The sequence below is a fragment of the Psammomys obesus genome, unplaced genomic scaffold, assembly GCF_907164565.1.
Source record: "Psammomys obesus unplaced genomic scaffold, mPsaObe1.curated_primary_1811, whole genome shotgun sequence".
In the NCBI taxonomy this organism is placed as follows: Eukaryota; Metazoa; Chordata; class Mammalia; order Rodentia; family Muridae; genus Psammomys; species Psammomys obesus.
In genome coordinates, this window is record NW_026590677.1 from 2,400,256 (window position 1) to 2,415,552 (window position 15,297).

The 15,297-nt window shown below is 38.1% G+C and overlaps 1 protein-coding gene across 5 annotated transcripts in view; it reads left to right on the plus strand.

The window, feature by feature from the left end:
- The window catches only part of Diaph2 (diaphanous related formin 2), a 970,999-nt gene that overhangs the window by 712,494 nt on the left and 243,208 nt on the right, over positions 1–15,297 (plus strand). For all 5 annotated transcript variants that reach the window (XM_055608281.1, XM_055608283.1, XM_055608282.1 and 2 more), the window contains one exon: positions 10,937–11,072. In XM_055608281.1, the coding sequence (XP_055464256.1) occupies positions 10,937–11,072 (136 nt within the window). The remainder of the gene's footprint in view (positions 1–10,936; positions 11,073–15,297) is intronic.

Consider the following 15,297-nt stretch of genomic DNA (forward strand, 5'->3'; position numbering starts at 1 on the left):
CATATAGTTGGTCACAAAACAAACCTCAACAGATACAAGAAGATTGCAATAATCCCTTGTATCTTGTCTGATCACCATGGAATAAAGCTGGACCTCAACAACAACAAAAATAGCAAAATTCTATGCACACATGGAAACTTAACAACTTGCTACTAAATAACAGCTGGGTCAGGGAAGAAATAAAGAAAGAAATTAAAGTCTTCCTAGAACTCAATGAAAATGAAGACACAACATGCCCAAACTTATGGGACACAATGAAAGCAATGCTAAGAGGAAATTTCATAGCACTAAGTGCCTTCAAGAAGAAATTCGAGACAGCTCATTCAAGCAACTTAATGGCTCACTTAAATTCCCTAGAAAAAGAAGAAGCAGACACACCAAAAAGGAGTAGACAGCTGGAAATAATCGAATTCAGGGCTGAAATCAATCAATTAGAAACAAATAAAACAATTCAAAGAATCAATGAAACCAAACCTGTTTGTTTTTTTTTTTTTTTGAGAAAATCAACAAGATAGACAAACCTTTAGCCAAGCTAACTAAAAGGCAGAGAGACACCATCCAAATCAACAAAATCAGAAATGAAAAGGGGGATATAACTACAGACACAGAGGAAATCGAAACAATCATTAGGACTTACTTCAAAAGTTGATTTGCCACAAAAATTGAAAATCTAAATGAAATGGACAATTTTCTTGACCGATTTGACTTACCAAAGCTGAAACACTACCAGGTAACTCAATTAAATATTCCTATATCCCCTAAGGAAACAGAAGTGGTCATTGAAAGTCTCCCATCCAAAAAAAGCCCAGGACCAGATGGTTTCAGTGCAGAATTCTACCAGACCTTCAAAGAAGAACTAACTCCAATTCTCTTCAAACTATTCCACAAAATAGAAACAGAAGGAACATTACCAAACTCATTCTATGAAGCCACGGTCACCTTGGAACCTAAAACACACAAAGACCCAACAAAGAAAGAGAATTTCAGGCCAATCTTCCTTATGAACATTGATGCAAAAATTCTCAACAACATACTTGCAAACCGAATACAAGAATACATCAATGATAATCTCCCTAGATGCTGAAAAAGCATTTGACAAAATCCAACATCCATTCATGTTTAAAGTATTGGATAGAACAGGGGTACAAGGCACATATGGAAACATAGTAAAGGCGATACACAGAAAGCCTATAGCCAACATCAAACTGAATGGAGAGAAACTTAAAGCAATCCCACTGAAATCAGGGACAAGACAAGGCTGCCCACTCTCTCCATATCTCTTCAACATTGTTCTGGAAGTCCTTTCTAGAGCAATAAGACAGTTGAAGGAGATCAAGGGGATTCAGATGGGAAAAGAAGAATTCAAATTATCACTATTTGCAGATAATATGATAGTATACGTGAGTGACCCCAAAAACGCAACTATGGAACTCCTACAACTGATAAACCCCTTTAGCAATGTGGCCGGATACAAAATTAACTCAAAAAAATCAGTAACACTCCTGTATACAAAAGACAAAAGGGCTGAGAAAGAAATTAGGGAAACAACACCCTTCACAATAGCCACAAATGACATAAAGTACCAAGCAAGTCAAAGACTTGTATGAAAAAAATTTCAAGTCTCTGCAGAAAGAATTAGAAGAAGATATCAGAAGATGAAAAGATCTCCCATGCTCATGGCTTGGCATGATTAACATAGTAAAAATTGCCATCTTACCAAAAGCAATCTACAGATTCAATGCAATTCCCATCAAATTACCAACACAATTCTTTACAGACATACAAAGAAAAATTCTCAACTTCATATGGAAAAACAAGAAACCCAGAATTGCTAAAACAATCCTCAACAATAAAAGATCTTCTGTAGGTATCTGCATCCCTGATCTTAAGGTGTACTATAGAGCAACTGTAATAAAACTGCAAGGTATTGACATAGCAATAGAATGGTTGATCAATGTAACCCAAGAGAAGACCCAGAAATAAACCCACTCACATATGGACACCTGATATTTGACAAAGATGCCAAAACCATACAATGGAGAAAAGATAGCATCTTCAACAAATGCTGCTGGTCTAAATGGATGTCTACATGTAGAAAAATGAAAATAGATCCATACTTATCACCCTGCACAAAACTGAAGCCCAAGTGGATCAAAGACCTCAACATAAAACCATACACATTAAATCGGTTAGAAAAAAGTGGGGAATACCCTTGAACTCATTGGCATAGGAGACAACTTCCTGAAGAGAACACCAACAGCACAGGCTCTAAGAGCAACAATCAATAAATGGGACCTCATGAAACTGAAAAGCTTCTGTAAATCAAAGGACACTGTCATCAAAACAAAAGGACAGATTGGGAAAGAATCTTCACCAACCATTCATCTGACAGAGGACTAATGTCCAGTATATATTAACAACTAAAGAAGCCGAAAAACAACAAGCCAAGTAATCCAGTTAAAAAATGGAGAACAGAGCTAAACAGAAAACTCCATAGAGGAATATCGAATGGCAGAGGAACACTTAAATAAATGCTCAAGCTCATTAGCCATTAGGGAAATGCAAATAAAAACGACCCTGCGATTTCACCTTACACCCATCAGAATGCCAAGAAGAAAAGCTCAAGTGACAACACATTCTGGAGAGGTTGTGGAGAAAGGGGAACCCTCCTCCACTGCTGGTGGGTGTGTAAACGTGTACATCTACTCTGGAAATCAATCTGGCCCTTTCTCAGACAACTAGGAATAGCGCTTCCTCACGATCCAGCCATCCGACTCCTAGGCATATATCCAAAAGAAGCTCAAGTACACAATAAGGACCTTTCCTCAACCATGTTTGTAGCAGCTTTATTTGTAATAGCCAGAAGCTGGAAACAGCACAGATTCCCCTCAACTGAAGAATCGATGTAGAAATTGTGGTACATCTACACAATGGAGTATTACTCAGCAATGAAAAATAAGGAAATCATGAAATTTGCAGGCAAATGGTGGGACCTAGAAAGGATCATCCTGAGTGAGCTGTCCCAGAAGCAGAAAGACACACACTGTATATACTCACTCATACATACTTATAACATAGGATAAACCTACTAAAATCTGTACATCTAAAGAAACTAATCAAGTGAGAGGACCCTGACTAAAACGCCCAATCCCCATCCTGAAAGGCCAATTGGATGGACATCAGAAGAAGAAGAAAATAGGAAACAACCTAGGAACCTGCCACAGAGGGCCTCTGAAAGCCTCTGCCCTGCAGACTATCAAAGCAGACGCTGAGACTTATGGCCAACTGTTGGGTAGAGTTCATGGAATCTTATGTAAGATGCGGGAAATAGTAAGAGCTGGAGAGGACGGGAACCCCATAAGGAGAGCAACAGAACCAGAAAACTTGAACACAGGGAATTTCCCAGAGACTCATACTCCAACCAAGGACTATTCATGGAGATAACCTAGAACCCCTGCACAAATGTAACACATGACAGTTCAGTGCCCTAGTGGGTTACATAGTAATGGGAAGAGGGACTGCTTCTGACATAATCTGATTGGCCTGCTCTTTGATCACCTCCCCTTGAGAGGGGAGCAGCCTTAGCAGGCCACAGAAGATGACAATGCAGCCACTCCTGATGTGATCTGATAGACTAAGATCAAAAAGAAGGAGAAGAGGACCTCCCTTATCATTGGACTTGGGGAGGGTCATGCATGAAAAAGGGGGAGGGATGGTGAAATCGGGAAGCAAGGAGGGAGGGGCTTATGGGGGGATACAAAGTGAATAAAGTGCAATTAATAAAAATAAAAAATAAATCCAACAAATAAAAAAAATATTTGCAAACCGCATCTAAGAACACATTCACCATCCCCAAGTAAGCTTATTCCCAGGCATAAAGGGTTGATTCAAAATAAGGAAATCCATCAATGTAATCCACTATATTAATAAACTGAAGGAGAAAAGCCACATGATCATCTCCTTAGATGTCAAAAAAGCATTTGACAAATTCCAGCACATATTAATCTTTAAACTCTTGGAGATATCAGGGATATGAGGCACATATCTAAACATAGTAAAAACAGATTACAGTAAGCCTATAACCAACATCAAACTAAATGGAGGAAACTTAAATCAGTCCTACTGAACTCAGAGACAAAACAAGGCTGCCCACTCTGTGTCTCTTCAACATAATACTTGAAGTCCTAGCTAAAGCAATAAGACAACTGAAGGAGATCATGGGGATAGAAATCAGAAAGAAGTCAAAGTATCACTGTTTGCAGATTATATGATAGTATACATGAGTGACCCCAAAAATTCAACCAGAGAACTCCTTCAGCTGATGAATACCTTCAGCAAAGTGACTGGATACAGAATCATCTCCAAAAAAAAAGAAAAAAAAATCAGTAACCCTCCTGTTTACAAAAGACAAAAAGGTTGAGAGAGAAATTAGAGAAACAACACCCTTCACAATAGCCACTAATATCTTAAAGTACCTTGGTGTGACTCTAACCAAGCAAGTAAAAGACCTGTTTGAAAACAAACAAACAAAAAAAAAAAAACCCGAAAAAACTTCAGGTCTCTGAAGAAAAAAATTGAAGATGATATCAGAGGATGGAAAGATCTCTTGTGCTCATGGATCAGTAGGATTAACATAGTGAAAATAGTTATCCTGCCAAAAGCAATCTACAAATTCAATGCAATTTCCATCAAAATACCAACAGAATTCTTTACAGACCTTGAAAGAACAATTCTTTGTTTCATATGGAAAAGCAAAAAAAAAAAAACAAGAATTGTTAAAATATTCCTGTAGAACAACAGATCGTGTGGAGGAATCTCCATCCCTGATATTCAACATCTCTAGTCATCAGGAAAATGCAAATCAAAATGACCCTAAGATTTCACCTTACACCCATCAGAATGGCTGAGATCAAAAACTCAAGTGAGATCACAAATTGGTGCTTTCTCATATAATTAGGAATAGTGCTTCCTCAAGATCCAGCTATACCACTCCTAGGCATGTATTCAAAACATGCTCAATTACACAACAAGGACATTTGCTCATCCATGTTCATAGCAGCTTTATTTGTAATAGCCAGAACCTGAAAACAACCCAGATGTCCCTCAACTGAGGAATGGGTATAGAAATGGTGGTATATTTATACAATAGACTACTACTCAGCTATTAAAAACAAGGAAATCATGAAATTTGCAGGGAAATGGTGGGAACTAGAAAAGATCATCCTGAGTGAGGTATCCCAGAAGCAAAAATGCACACATGCCGAAGCAGAAATGCATGCTAACTTATAAGTGGATATTAGTCATATAATATAGGATAAACATACTAAAATTTGTTCACCTAAGGAAGCCAAGCAAGGAGGACCATGGGTAATACAATCAATTCCCATGCAGAAAGACAAATGGGATGGATGTCAGAAAAGGGAGAAAGCAGGAAACATGACAGGAGCCTGTCATAAAGAGCTGTTGAAAAACTTTACTCAGCATGGTATAGAAGAAGGTGCTGAGGCTCACAATCAAACTTTGGGCAGAATACAGAGAATCTTATGAAAAATGGGGGAGATAGAAAAATGTCGAGTTGACAAGGAGCTCCACAAGAAGAGCAACATATCAAAAAATTTGGGGCACAGAGGTCTTTTCTGACACTGATAACTCCAACCAAGGACCATACATGGAGATAACCTAAAACCTCTATAAATCCTGCACTGATGTAGCCTGTGGCAGCTCAGTCTCCAAGTGGGTTCCCTAGTTAGGGCACAGGAACTGTCTTTATGATGAACTCAGTAGCTGGCTCTTTGTTCACCTTCCTCTGATAGGTTAGCAGCCTTTCCAGGCCACAGAGGAAAACAATGCAGCCAGTTCTTATGAGAGTTGATAGGCTAGGGTCGGAGGGAAGAGGAGAAGGACCTCCCCTATCACTGGACTTGGGGAAGAACAGGGAAGGAGAATGGGATTGGGAGAGGATGAGAGAGGGTGCTACAGCAGGGATGCAAAGTGAATAAACTATAATTCATAAAAATATAAATAATTTTTTAAAACAAAAACAAAAGTCTGGTTAAATACTTAAAATCATTTAGAAATTTCAACATTTAGAAAAGGGAACCTGATTCAGAGTCAGTACTGAGTATTTTTTTTTAATTTCATACATGTACATAATACATTCTGATCATGGTAATCCCTCTGCCTTTTCTAAGCCTCCTTTGTCTTTCCAGTTCCCACACACCTCTCACCAAGTGTCTATTCCACTTTGTTTTGTTTTGCTTTTGCTTCATAGCACATTGGGATAAGCAAGGCTCTTTATGGGGGAATACAAGTAAAGCTGTTCTCTGGTTCCTTAGTAACACAAATCCCTGAAAAACATGACTTCCCTCTCCATCAGCATCTACACACTGCCATTAGATGCCCTGGGAGTTTCTCATCTGTGGATCACTGTCGATGGGCTTTGACTTATACAGGCTCTCTGTGGTTAACTGTAGTTATTGTGAGTTCAATAATTTCATGACATAAGACAGGGTTTCAGAACCCTTATTTATATCTTCCAGCACTTAAGTTCTTTTTCACTCCCATTCTGATAATGTTCCCTGGGTCTTAGAGCAGGTAATATGTGTGCCCCATTTAAGCCTTAAGACCCTAGTTACTTAATTTCAGAATTTTCTTTCTGAAACCTCTTGTTTCTTTGGGCATGTTTACCCTTCAGGTGACATTTGATATCAATAGACTTATTGGGTTGCCACTTTGTAGGAAATGCTATTTGCATCTAGTGGATAGAGGCAAAAGATGTCACCAAACTTCCTCCACTGTATAGTCCAATCCCAAACCCAACAACAATGTGGCCAAAATGATAGTAGTGAAAATCTTTGATTCTGTCTGTTTAGAGTAGCCGGTAGTTGTGTGCTTATAGCCTAATGTGGGGAGTATTTGCCAAAACAGAGTAATAAGTGCCACAGAAGCAAAATCAGTTAGCTTTTATAGGAGGAAAGCAATTCTTTCAAGCCATGCTTGCTGGAACAAAATAATTTTAGGGGAAGCTTATGCACATACTAACAAGTATATCCAACTGATCATAACTGGGGAAAAATCCTAACATGAAAGAATGACCTTGTAGTTGATGTGTCTTTAAAGAACAAACTTAATTGAACTCCAAAGAAGATGATATTATTTATTTTGATCACTTTGCTTCAACTTCCTCTGATATTATATACAAGAATGTACCCATTCACTGGAATTCAATAAATCAAAGAGTTTGAAATCTGTTTATTTCCAACAATTTTGGTATATAAAAAAAATCTAAAACTGGCAGGTGATTGTTTCACATCATGCATCATTAGATGTAATCATTCCACCAGCAACACAACCACCTCCACATCATAGGCTAAAAACCTTGATTACAATGTATTAGGTTCTGTTGGAAGCACTTCAAATACACATCTCATATCTCTTCACAAATATCCTATACGATAGATTTTTTTCACCCGTTTTGCAGAAAACAGAAAAATGTTCAATAAGTGATGAAATACTTCACTTGTATATCAAAAGAAGATCATCATTTTTATAATGAAGAAAGTACTTTTATTATTAAACTTACAAAAACATAGATAACTTTTTTTCTGCCAATACACATAATAAGAACTGGAAAGATTATTTTTTAATTTTATTTTTCTTATGAGTTACATTTTGTTAACTCTGTGTCCCAGCTGTATCCTGCTCCCTCATTCCCTCCCCAACAGCATACTCGCTCCCTGGTCTCCTCCCTGCATATTTCCAAGTCCACTGATAGGGGAGCACCTCCTCCCCTTTCATTTGACCCTATTTTATCAGGTGTCTTCAGGGCTGGCTGCAAAGTCCTCCTCTGTGGCCTAACAGGACTACTCCTCCCCTGGAGGGGGGAGGTCAAAGAGCCTGCCCTTGAGATCCTGTTAGAAATAGTCCTTGTTCCCCTTACTTTGGAAAACTACTTGGTTACTGAGCTACCACGGGCCACATCCAAGCAGAAGTTCTAGGTTGTATCCATAGATGGTCCTTGGTTGAGTGTCAGTCTCAGAAAAGACCCTGTGCCCGAATATATTTGGTCCTTGTAGAGCTCCTATCCTTTCCATATCATACTAACTTCCCTTCTTTCATATGATTCCCTGCACTCTGCCGAGGGTTTGGTTATGAGTCTTAGTGTCTGCTTTGAAACACTGCTAGGTAGAGTCTTTCAGATGCCTTTTGCAGTAGACTCCTGTCATATGTTCAATGCACATCCCATTTGTCTTTCTAAATGAGGATTGATCATCTTCGCCCGTGTCCACTTTCTTGATTATCTTCTTTAGGTGTGTAGATTTCATTATGTTTATCATATCTTGTAGGTCTATATTAGCGAGTTTATACCATGTTTGTCTTTCTCCTTTGGGGATACTTCACTCAGAATGATCTTTTCTAGATCCCACCATTTGCCTGCAAATTTCATGATTTCCTCCTTTTTGATTGCTGAGTAGTATTCCATTGTGTAAAAATACCACAATTTCTGTATCCATTCCTCCGTTGATGGACATCTGGGTTGTTTCCAGGTTCTGGTTATTACAAATAAAGCTGCCACAAACATGGTTGAACAAACGTCCTTGTTGTGTACTTGAGCAAATTTTGGGTATACACCTAGGAGTGGTATAACTGGGTCTTGAGGTAGCACTACTTCTAATTGTCTAAGAAAGCGCCAGATAGATTTCCAGAGTGGTTGTACCAGTTTACATTCCCACCAGCAATGGAGGAGGGTTCCCCTTTCACCACAACCTCTCCAGCATGTTTTGTCACTTGAGATTTTCATCTTAGCCATTCTGATTGGTGTAAGGTGAAATCTCAGGGTCATTTTGATTTGCATTTTCCTAATGGCTAATGAGGTTGAGCATTTCTTTAAATGTTTCTCTGCCATTCGATGTTCCTCTATGGAGAATTCTCTGTTTAGCTCCATTCCCCATTTTTTAATTGGATTACTTGGTTTGTTGCTTTTCTGCTTCTTTAGTTCTTTATATATACTGGATATTAGCCCTCTGTCAGATAAAGGGTTGGTGAAGATTCTTTCCCAATCTGTAGGCAGGCGTTTTGTTTTGATGATGGTGTCTTTTGCTTTACAGAAGCTTTTCAGTTTCATGAGGTCCCATTTATTGATTGTTGCTCTTAGAGCCTGTGCTGTTGGTGTTCTGTTCAGGAAGTTGTCTCCTGTGCCAATGAGTTCTAGGCTGTTCCCCACTTTTTTTTCCAACTGATTAGAGTGTCTGGTTTTATGTTGAGGTCCTTGATCCACTTCGACTTTAGTTTTGTGCAGGGTGATAAAAATGGATCTATTTTCATTTTTCTGCATGTAGACGTCCAGATGGACCAGCACCATTTGTTGAAGATGCTGTCTGTCTTTCTTCCATTGAATGGATTTGGCTTCTTTATCAAATATCGAGCATTCATAGGTGTGTGGGTTAATTTCTGGGTCTTCTATGCAGTTCCATTTATCCTCCTTTCTGTTCTATGCCAAAACCATGCAGTTATTATTACTGTTGCCCTGTAGTACAGCTTGAGATCTGGATGGAGATACCTCCAAATGATCTCTTGTTGTACAGGATCATTTTGGAGATTCTGGGTTTTTTGTTTCTCCATATGAAGCTGTGAATCTTTTTTTCAAGGTCTGTAAAGAATTGAGTTTGTATTTTAATGGGAATTGCATTGAATCTATAGATTGCTTTGGCAGGATGGCCATTTTCACAATGTTAATCCTACCAATCCATGAGCACGGGAGATCTTTCCATCTTTTGATATCTTCTTCGATTTCTTTCTTCAGCTATTAGTGGCTATTGTGAAGGGTGTCGTTTCCCTAATTTCTTTCTCAACCTTTTTGTCTTTGGTATACAGGAGGGCTTTTTTTTTTTTTTGAGTTGATTTTGTATCCTGCCGCTTTGCTGAAGGTGTTTATCAGCTGGAGGAGTTCTCTGGTTGAATTTTTGGGGTCGCTCATGTATACTATCATATCATCTGCAAATAGTGACACTTTGACCTCTTCCTTTCTGATTTGTATCCCCTTGATCTCCTTTAGTTGTCTTATTGCTCTGGCTAGGACTTCAAATACTATGTTGAAGAGGTATGGAGAGAGTGGGCAGCCTTGTCTTGTCCCTGATTTCAGTGGGATTGATTTAAGTTTCTCTCCATTGAGTTTGATGTTGGCTATAGGCTTGCTCAATATTGCCTTTACTATGTTTAGGTATGTGCCTTGTATCCCTGATCTCTCCAAGACTTTATACATGAATGGGTGTTGGACTTTGTCAAATGTTTTTTCAACATCTAAGGAGATGATCATGTGGTTTTTCTCCTTCAGTTTGTTTATATGGTGGATTACATTGATGGATTTCCATATGTTGAACCACCCTTGCATGCCTGGGATGAAGCTTACTTGGTCATGGTGGATAATATCTTTGAGGTGTTCTTGGATTCAGTTTGCAAGTATTTTATTCAGTATTTTTGCATCAATGTTCACAAGAGAGATATGTCTGAAGTTCTCTTTTTTTGTTGGATCTTTGTGTGGTTTAGGTATCAAGGTGACTGTGGCTTTATAGAATGAGTTTGGTAGTGTTCCTTCTGTTTCTATTTTGTGGAATAGTTTGAGGAGAATTGGTGTTAGCACTTCTTTGAAGGTCTGGTAGAATTCTGCGCTGAAGCCATCTGGCCCAGGGCTTTTTTTGGAAGGGAGACTGTTAATGACTGCTTCAATTTGGAAAGATTACTTAAATACTTTTACTAGAACAGATCTCTTAAGGCTAATTACTTGTCTCTGTCAATAAACAATATATGCCCACACTCTGAGGCTCCTATGGAAATTTCCTGTCTTTGTTAAATTTTAGAAGTTTTAAAGTATGCACTTTCTCCATTATACTGTATGTAGGAAATAAACATATTTTTTTATTTTTATTTTTGTCTTTAGGAAGCACTGAAAGAAAACCATAAGAGAAAGGAAATGGAAGAAAAGAGTAGGAGGGCAAAGCTTGCAAAAGAAAAAGCTGAACAAGAGAAACTGGAACGCCAGAAGAATAAGAAACAGCTGATTGATATAAACAAAGGTACAATATCATTTTGAATGCATAGAGTATGCTGTTGCAGCGCAGTTCTGTGATCAGGAAGATTGCAGTTTCCAGACCATTTGGGTATATTGCTGAGTGAAGTAGCGTTTGGTTCGCATGCTCATTACCCTAGGTTCTATCTTCAGTCACCTCCATAAAAGCAATTGAATTTATAATGATGCATAAAGTACAAAGTCATTAGATTTTTAAAAATTGTTTAATTATAAAGTGATTTTAATCTTGATAGAAAACTTACAATTTTATTACTTTTTTCTGTTGGATTTCTTTCATGTTGCTCTTTTTATCAATCTATATTAAACACTGAAAGCTATGAATAAACAATATGGGGTGTTACATTGGTGACATCTTATTTTTCCTCTATTTGTTGTGATAGTATGTTCTAGAGGAGGCCATCTTGGAGGAAGAAGAGAGTGAGATGAGATTGAAAAGCTGGTCTGAGGAGATGAGATTCAGAACATAATTTCACTTTGTTGGCATGTATCTGTTGGCAGTGCCTTAACAACAGTCATCCTTAGGGGCTTGAACATTTCAAGTCATAATAGATATTGACAGCAGTATTACCAGTTGAAAAAAAAAAACAAATACTGAAGAGCATCTTACTCACTTGTTGCTTCCACATTAATATCCACTAAATGTTCTCTCAGCTAGCAAGAGTGACCATAAGTTAGATTTTTTTTTCTGTTAGATTTTGAAGAAGAGAAGGGGAAATGTTCAGAATGGTGGTATAGATCTATTTTAACAGCACCAATGAAGTTGAAACAGGGAGATCACAAATGTAAGGCCAGACTTGAGTTATGGAATGAGTTATAATTTGTTCCAAAACAAATAGAGGTGGTGAGGGGACAGACGCAAAAGTGTCTCAGGTGTCTGCACTGAAAAGTTGAGATTGGAAGGCATGGCTGTTTTCATTCTGTAACTTTCACAGCAGAGAGAAAAGAGCCACCTTCTTGCCTCTCTTTAGAACTAAGAGGCCCAAAGGGTTAAATTAAAACAATAGCAAAACCAAATTTGATCAAAATAGGAAGTAGTATGCTTTATAGTGGAGTGTTTTCTGTCATATTTAGCAATAATAAAATTCCAAGCACTTTCATAACCAGATAGCAAACACCATCCTAAGATTTACTACATCTAAGAAAAGTTTCAAGTCAATCCTTCTATCTCTAATTACCTAATTATTTCTACTCTAGTTATCTCATTGTTTGAACAAGAAACTGGGGGTGAGGCAATTTAAGGAATTTGCCCAAATGGGGTACACAAATAGACAGTATTAGCAATGAAATAGAGTATAAGCTGTGTGACTACAGATTCTTTATCCTTACACTTACTTCTGTCAATCAAAATTAATAGCAGCTGTTCTGTAGCATTTTCTATGTTCCATGGCACACTTACCTTAAAGTACTGGCCCATATGCTTCTGAAAACTGGCAAGTCCAGAGTATATAAAGAATGTCCACAGTCTAGACCCAGTGTACAGCCAAGTCTGAGTCTGATTTTCATCTTGCTTGAGTAAAATTAGTCTTTTCATATTAGGAGAATGTTCAGCTGATGGATGAGATCCATCCTTATAAAGAGAATACAACCTGTTTTACTCAAGCCCATTAATTTGAAAGTGAGTATCTTCTAGGAATATCCTCACAGAAACAGCAAGGATCGTGTCTGACAAAATTTGTTGTCCATATTCCTCAGTCAGGTAGACACATAAAATTAAGCATCCCAAGAAGAATGTCAAAAAGTTGAATTGGCAGTCTGGTGATTGCTTACAAGTAGGAATTGAGGGGTAAAGGCACTGAAGAAAGCAATATATTCACAGAGAACAAAAATTCAGTTGTAAAGCAGATATTGTTGTAAGGGTTACAATAAATTTCATTTGAACATGTTTTGTTTTCCAATGCCTCGGAAAGAAATCTTTAATATGGAGGTCTTTACAAGGTTATACTCCCACCAGCAATGGAGGAAGGTTGCCCTTTCTTCACAACCTCTCCAGCATGTGTCATCCCTTGAGTTTTTGATCTTAACCATTCTAATGGGTGTGAAGTGGAATCTCAGGCTCATTTTGATTTGCATTTCTACCATGACTAAGTACTTTGAGCATTTATTTCAGTGTTTCTCTGCCATTTGACATTCCTTTGTTGAGAACTGTCTGTTTATCTCTGTACCCCATTTTTTTGTCTTTTTTTTTTCCAGAGCTGAGGACGGAACCCAGGGCCTTGCGCTTGCTAGGCAAGTGCTCTACCACTGAGCTAAAATGCCCAACCCATTTTGTTATTTTGTCCTTTTTTTGTACTCCATTTTTAATTGGCTTCCTGGTTTGTTGGTGTTTCACCTCTTCACATTTATTTTTTGTTGATCTTAGAACCTGGGTTGTTGGTGTTCTGTTCAGGAAGTTGTCTCCTGTTCCAATGATGTTAAGGCTCTTCCCCACTTTTTCTTTTAACAGATTTAGTGTGTCCAGTTTTATATTGAGGTCTTTGATCCACTTGGACTTTAGTTTTGTGCAGGGTAATAAATATGGGTCTATTTGCAATTTTCTACATGTAGACATCCAGTTAGACCAGCACCATTTGTTGAAGATGTTATCTTTTTTCCATTGTATAATTTTGGTTCCTTTGTCAAAAATCAAGTATCTGTTGGTGTGTGGGATTATTTCTGAGTCTTTCATTCAATTTCATTGATATATCAGTCTTTTTCTATGCCAGTACCATTGATGGCAAACTTGTACAACCATTTTGGAATTCAATCTGGCTCTTTCCAAGAAAATTATGAATAGTACAACCTCACGATCCAGCTATACCACTCCTAGACATATATCCAAAAGATGCTAAACCATACAACTAGGACATTTGTTCAACTATGTTTGTAGCAACGTTATTCATAATGGCCTGAATCTGGAAACAATCTAGATGTCCCTCAACCTACGAATGTATAAAAAAATTGTGGTATGTTTACACAATGGAATACTACTCAGCAATTAAAAACAAGGAAATCATGAAATTTGCAGGCAAATGGTGGGAACTAGAAAAGATCATCCCGAGTGAAGTAAACCAAAAACAGAAAGAGAAACATAGTATATACTCACTTATAAGTGGATATTAGTCATATAATATAAGATAAACACACTAAAATCTATAGTCTTAAAGGAGATAAAAAAAAAAACAGGGACCCTAGGAAAGGGGCTGGAACCTCACTCATAAAGGCAAACAGAATAGACATTGGGAGTAGGAGAAGACAAGGAACAGGACAGGAGCCTTCCATAGGGGTCCTCTGAAAGACTCTACCCATAAGGGTACCAAAGGAGATACTGAGACTTATACTCAAACTTTGGGAAGAATGTCAGAAACCTTATGGCAAAAGAGGGAGATAGAAAGACCTGGAGGAGACAGGATCTCCACCAACAGAGCCAAAACCTTGCCCTCAGGGGCCCCTGCAGAAACTGATACTTGAGCCAAGGACTTTGCATTGAGAGGACCTCTACCCCTGGTTCAGATGAAGCCCATAGGCTGCTCAGTTTCTAAGTGGGTTCCCTAGTAAGATGATCAGATGTTGTCTCTGACATTAACTCAGTGGCTGGCTCTTTGATCACCTCTCCTTGTGGGGTATTGCCTTGCCAGGCCATAGAGAAAGATGATGCAGCCAGCCCTGATGAGACCTGATATGCTAGGGTCAGATAGAATGGGAGGAGGTCTTCCGCTATCAGTGGACTAGGGAAGGGGATTAGGGGGAGAAAAAGGAGAGTGTGTGGAACTGGGAGGAGACGAGGGAGGGGGCTATAACCAGAATACAAAATGAATAAATTTTAATTAATTAATCAATTACAATTAGTTAATTAATTTTAAAAGGAAGGATATCTTTAAAGAAAATCTTTAAGAATCCTTCTTGAACATGAGGATGAAACCCAGAAAAAAAGAACTACATGTACAGGGTTTTGTTAAATGATTAAAGTTGTGAAATATTTCATTACTAGAGATGCCATAAGAAAATGCTAGAAACTGGTAGCTTAAAATAACAGAGGTATTATCTCACATTTCTGGAGGCTAGCAGTTCAATAGCAAAGTATCAACAAGACTGCATTCCTTTGGATGACACAGAATCCTCCATGCACCTAAGTATTTGCTAGTTTTAAACAATTTCCCTGAAAATATGCCTAGATTTGACCAAGACATAACTGTTTGGTTTTTTTTTTTTTTTCAGTATCATTGAAAACACTG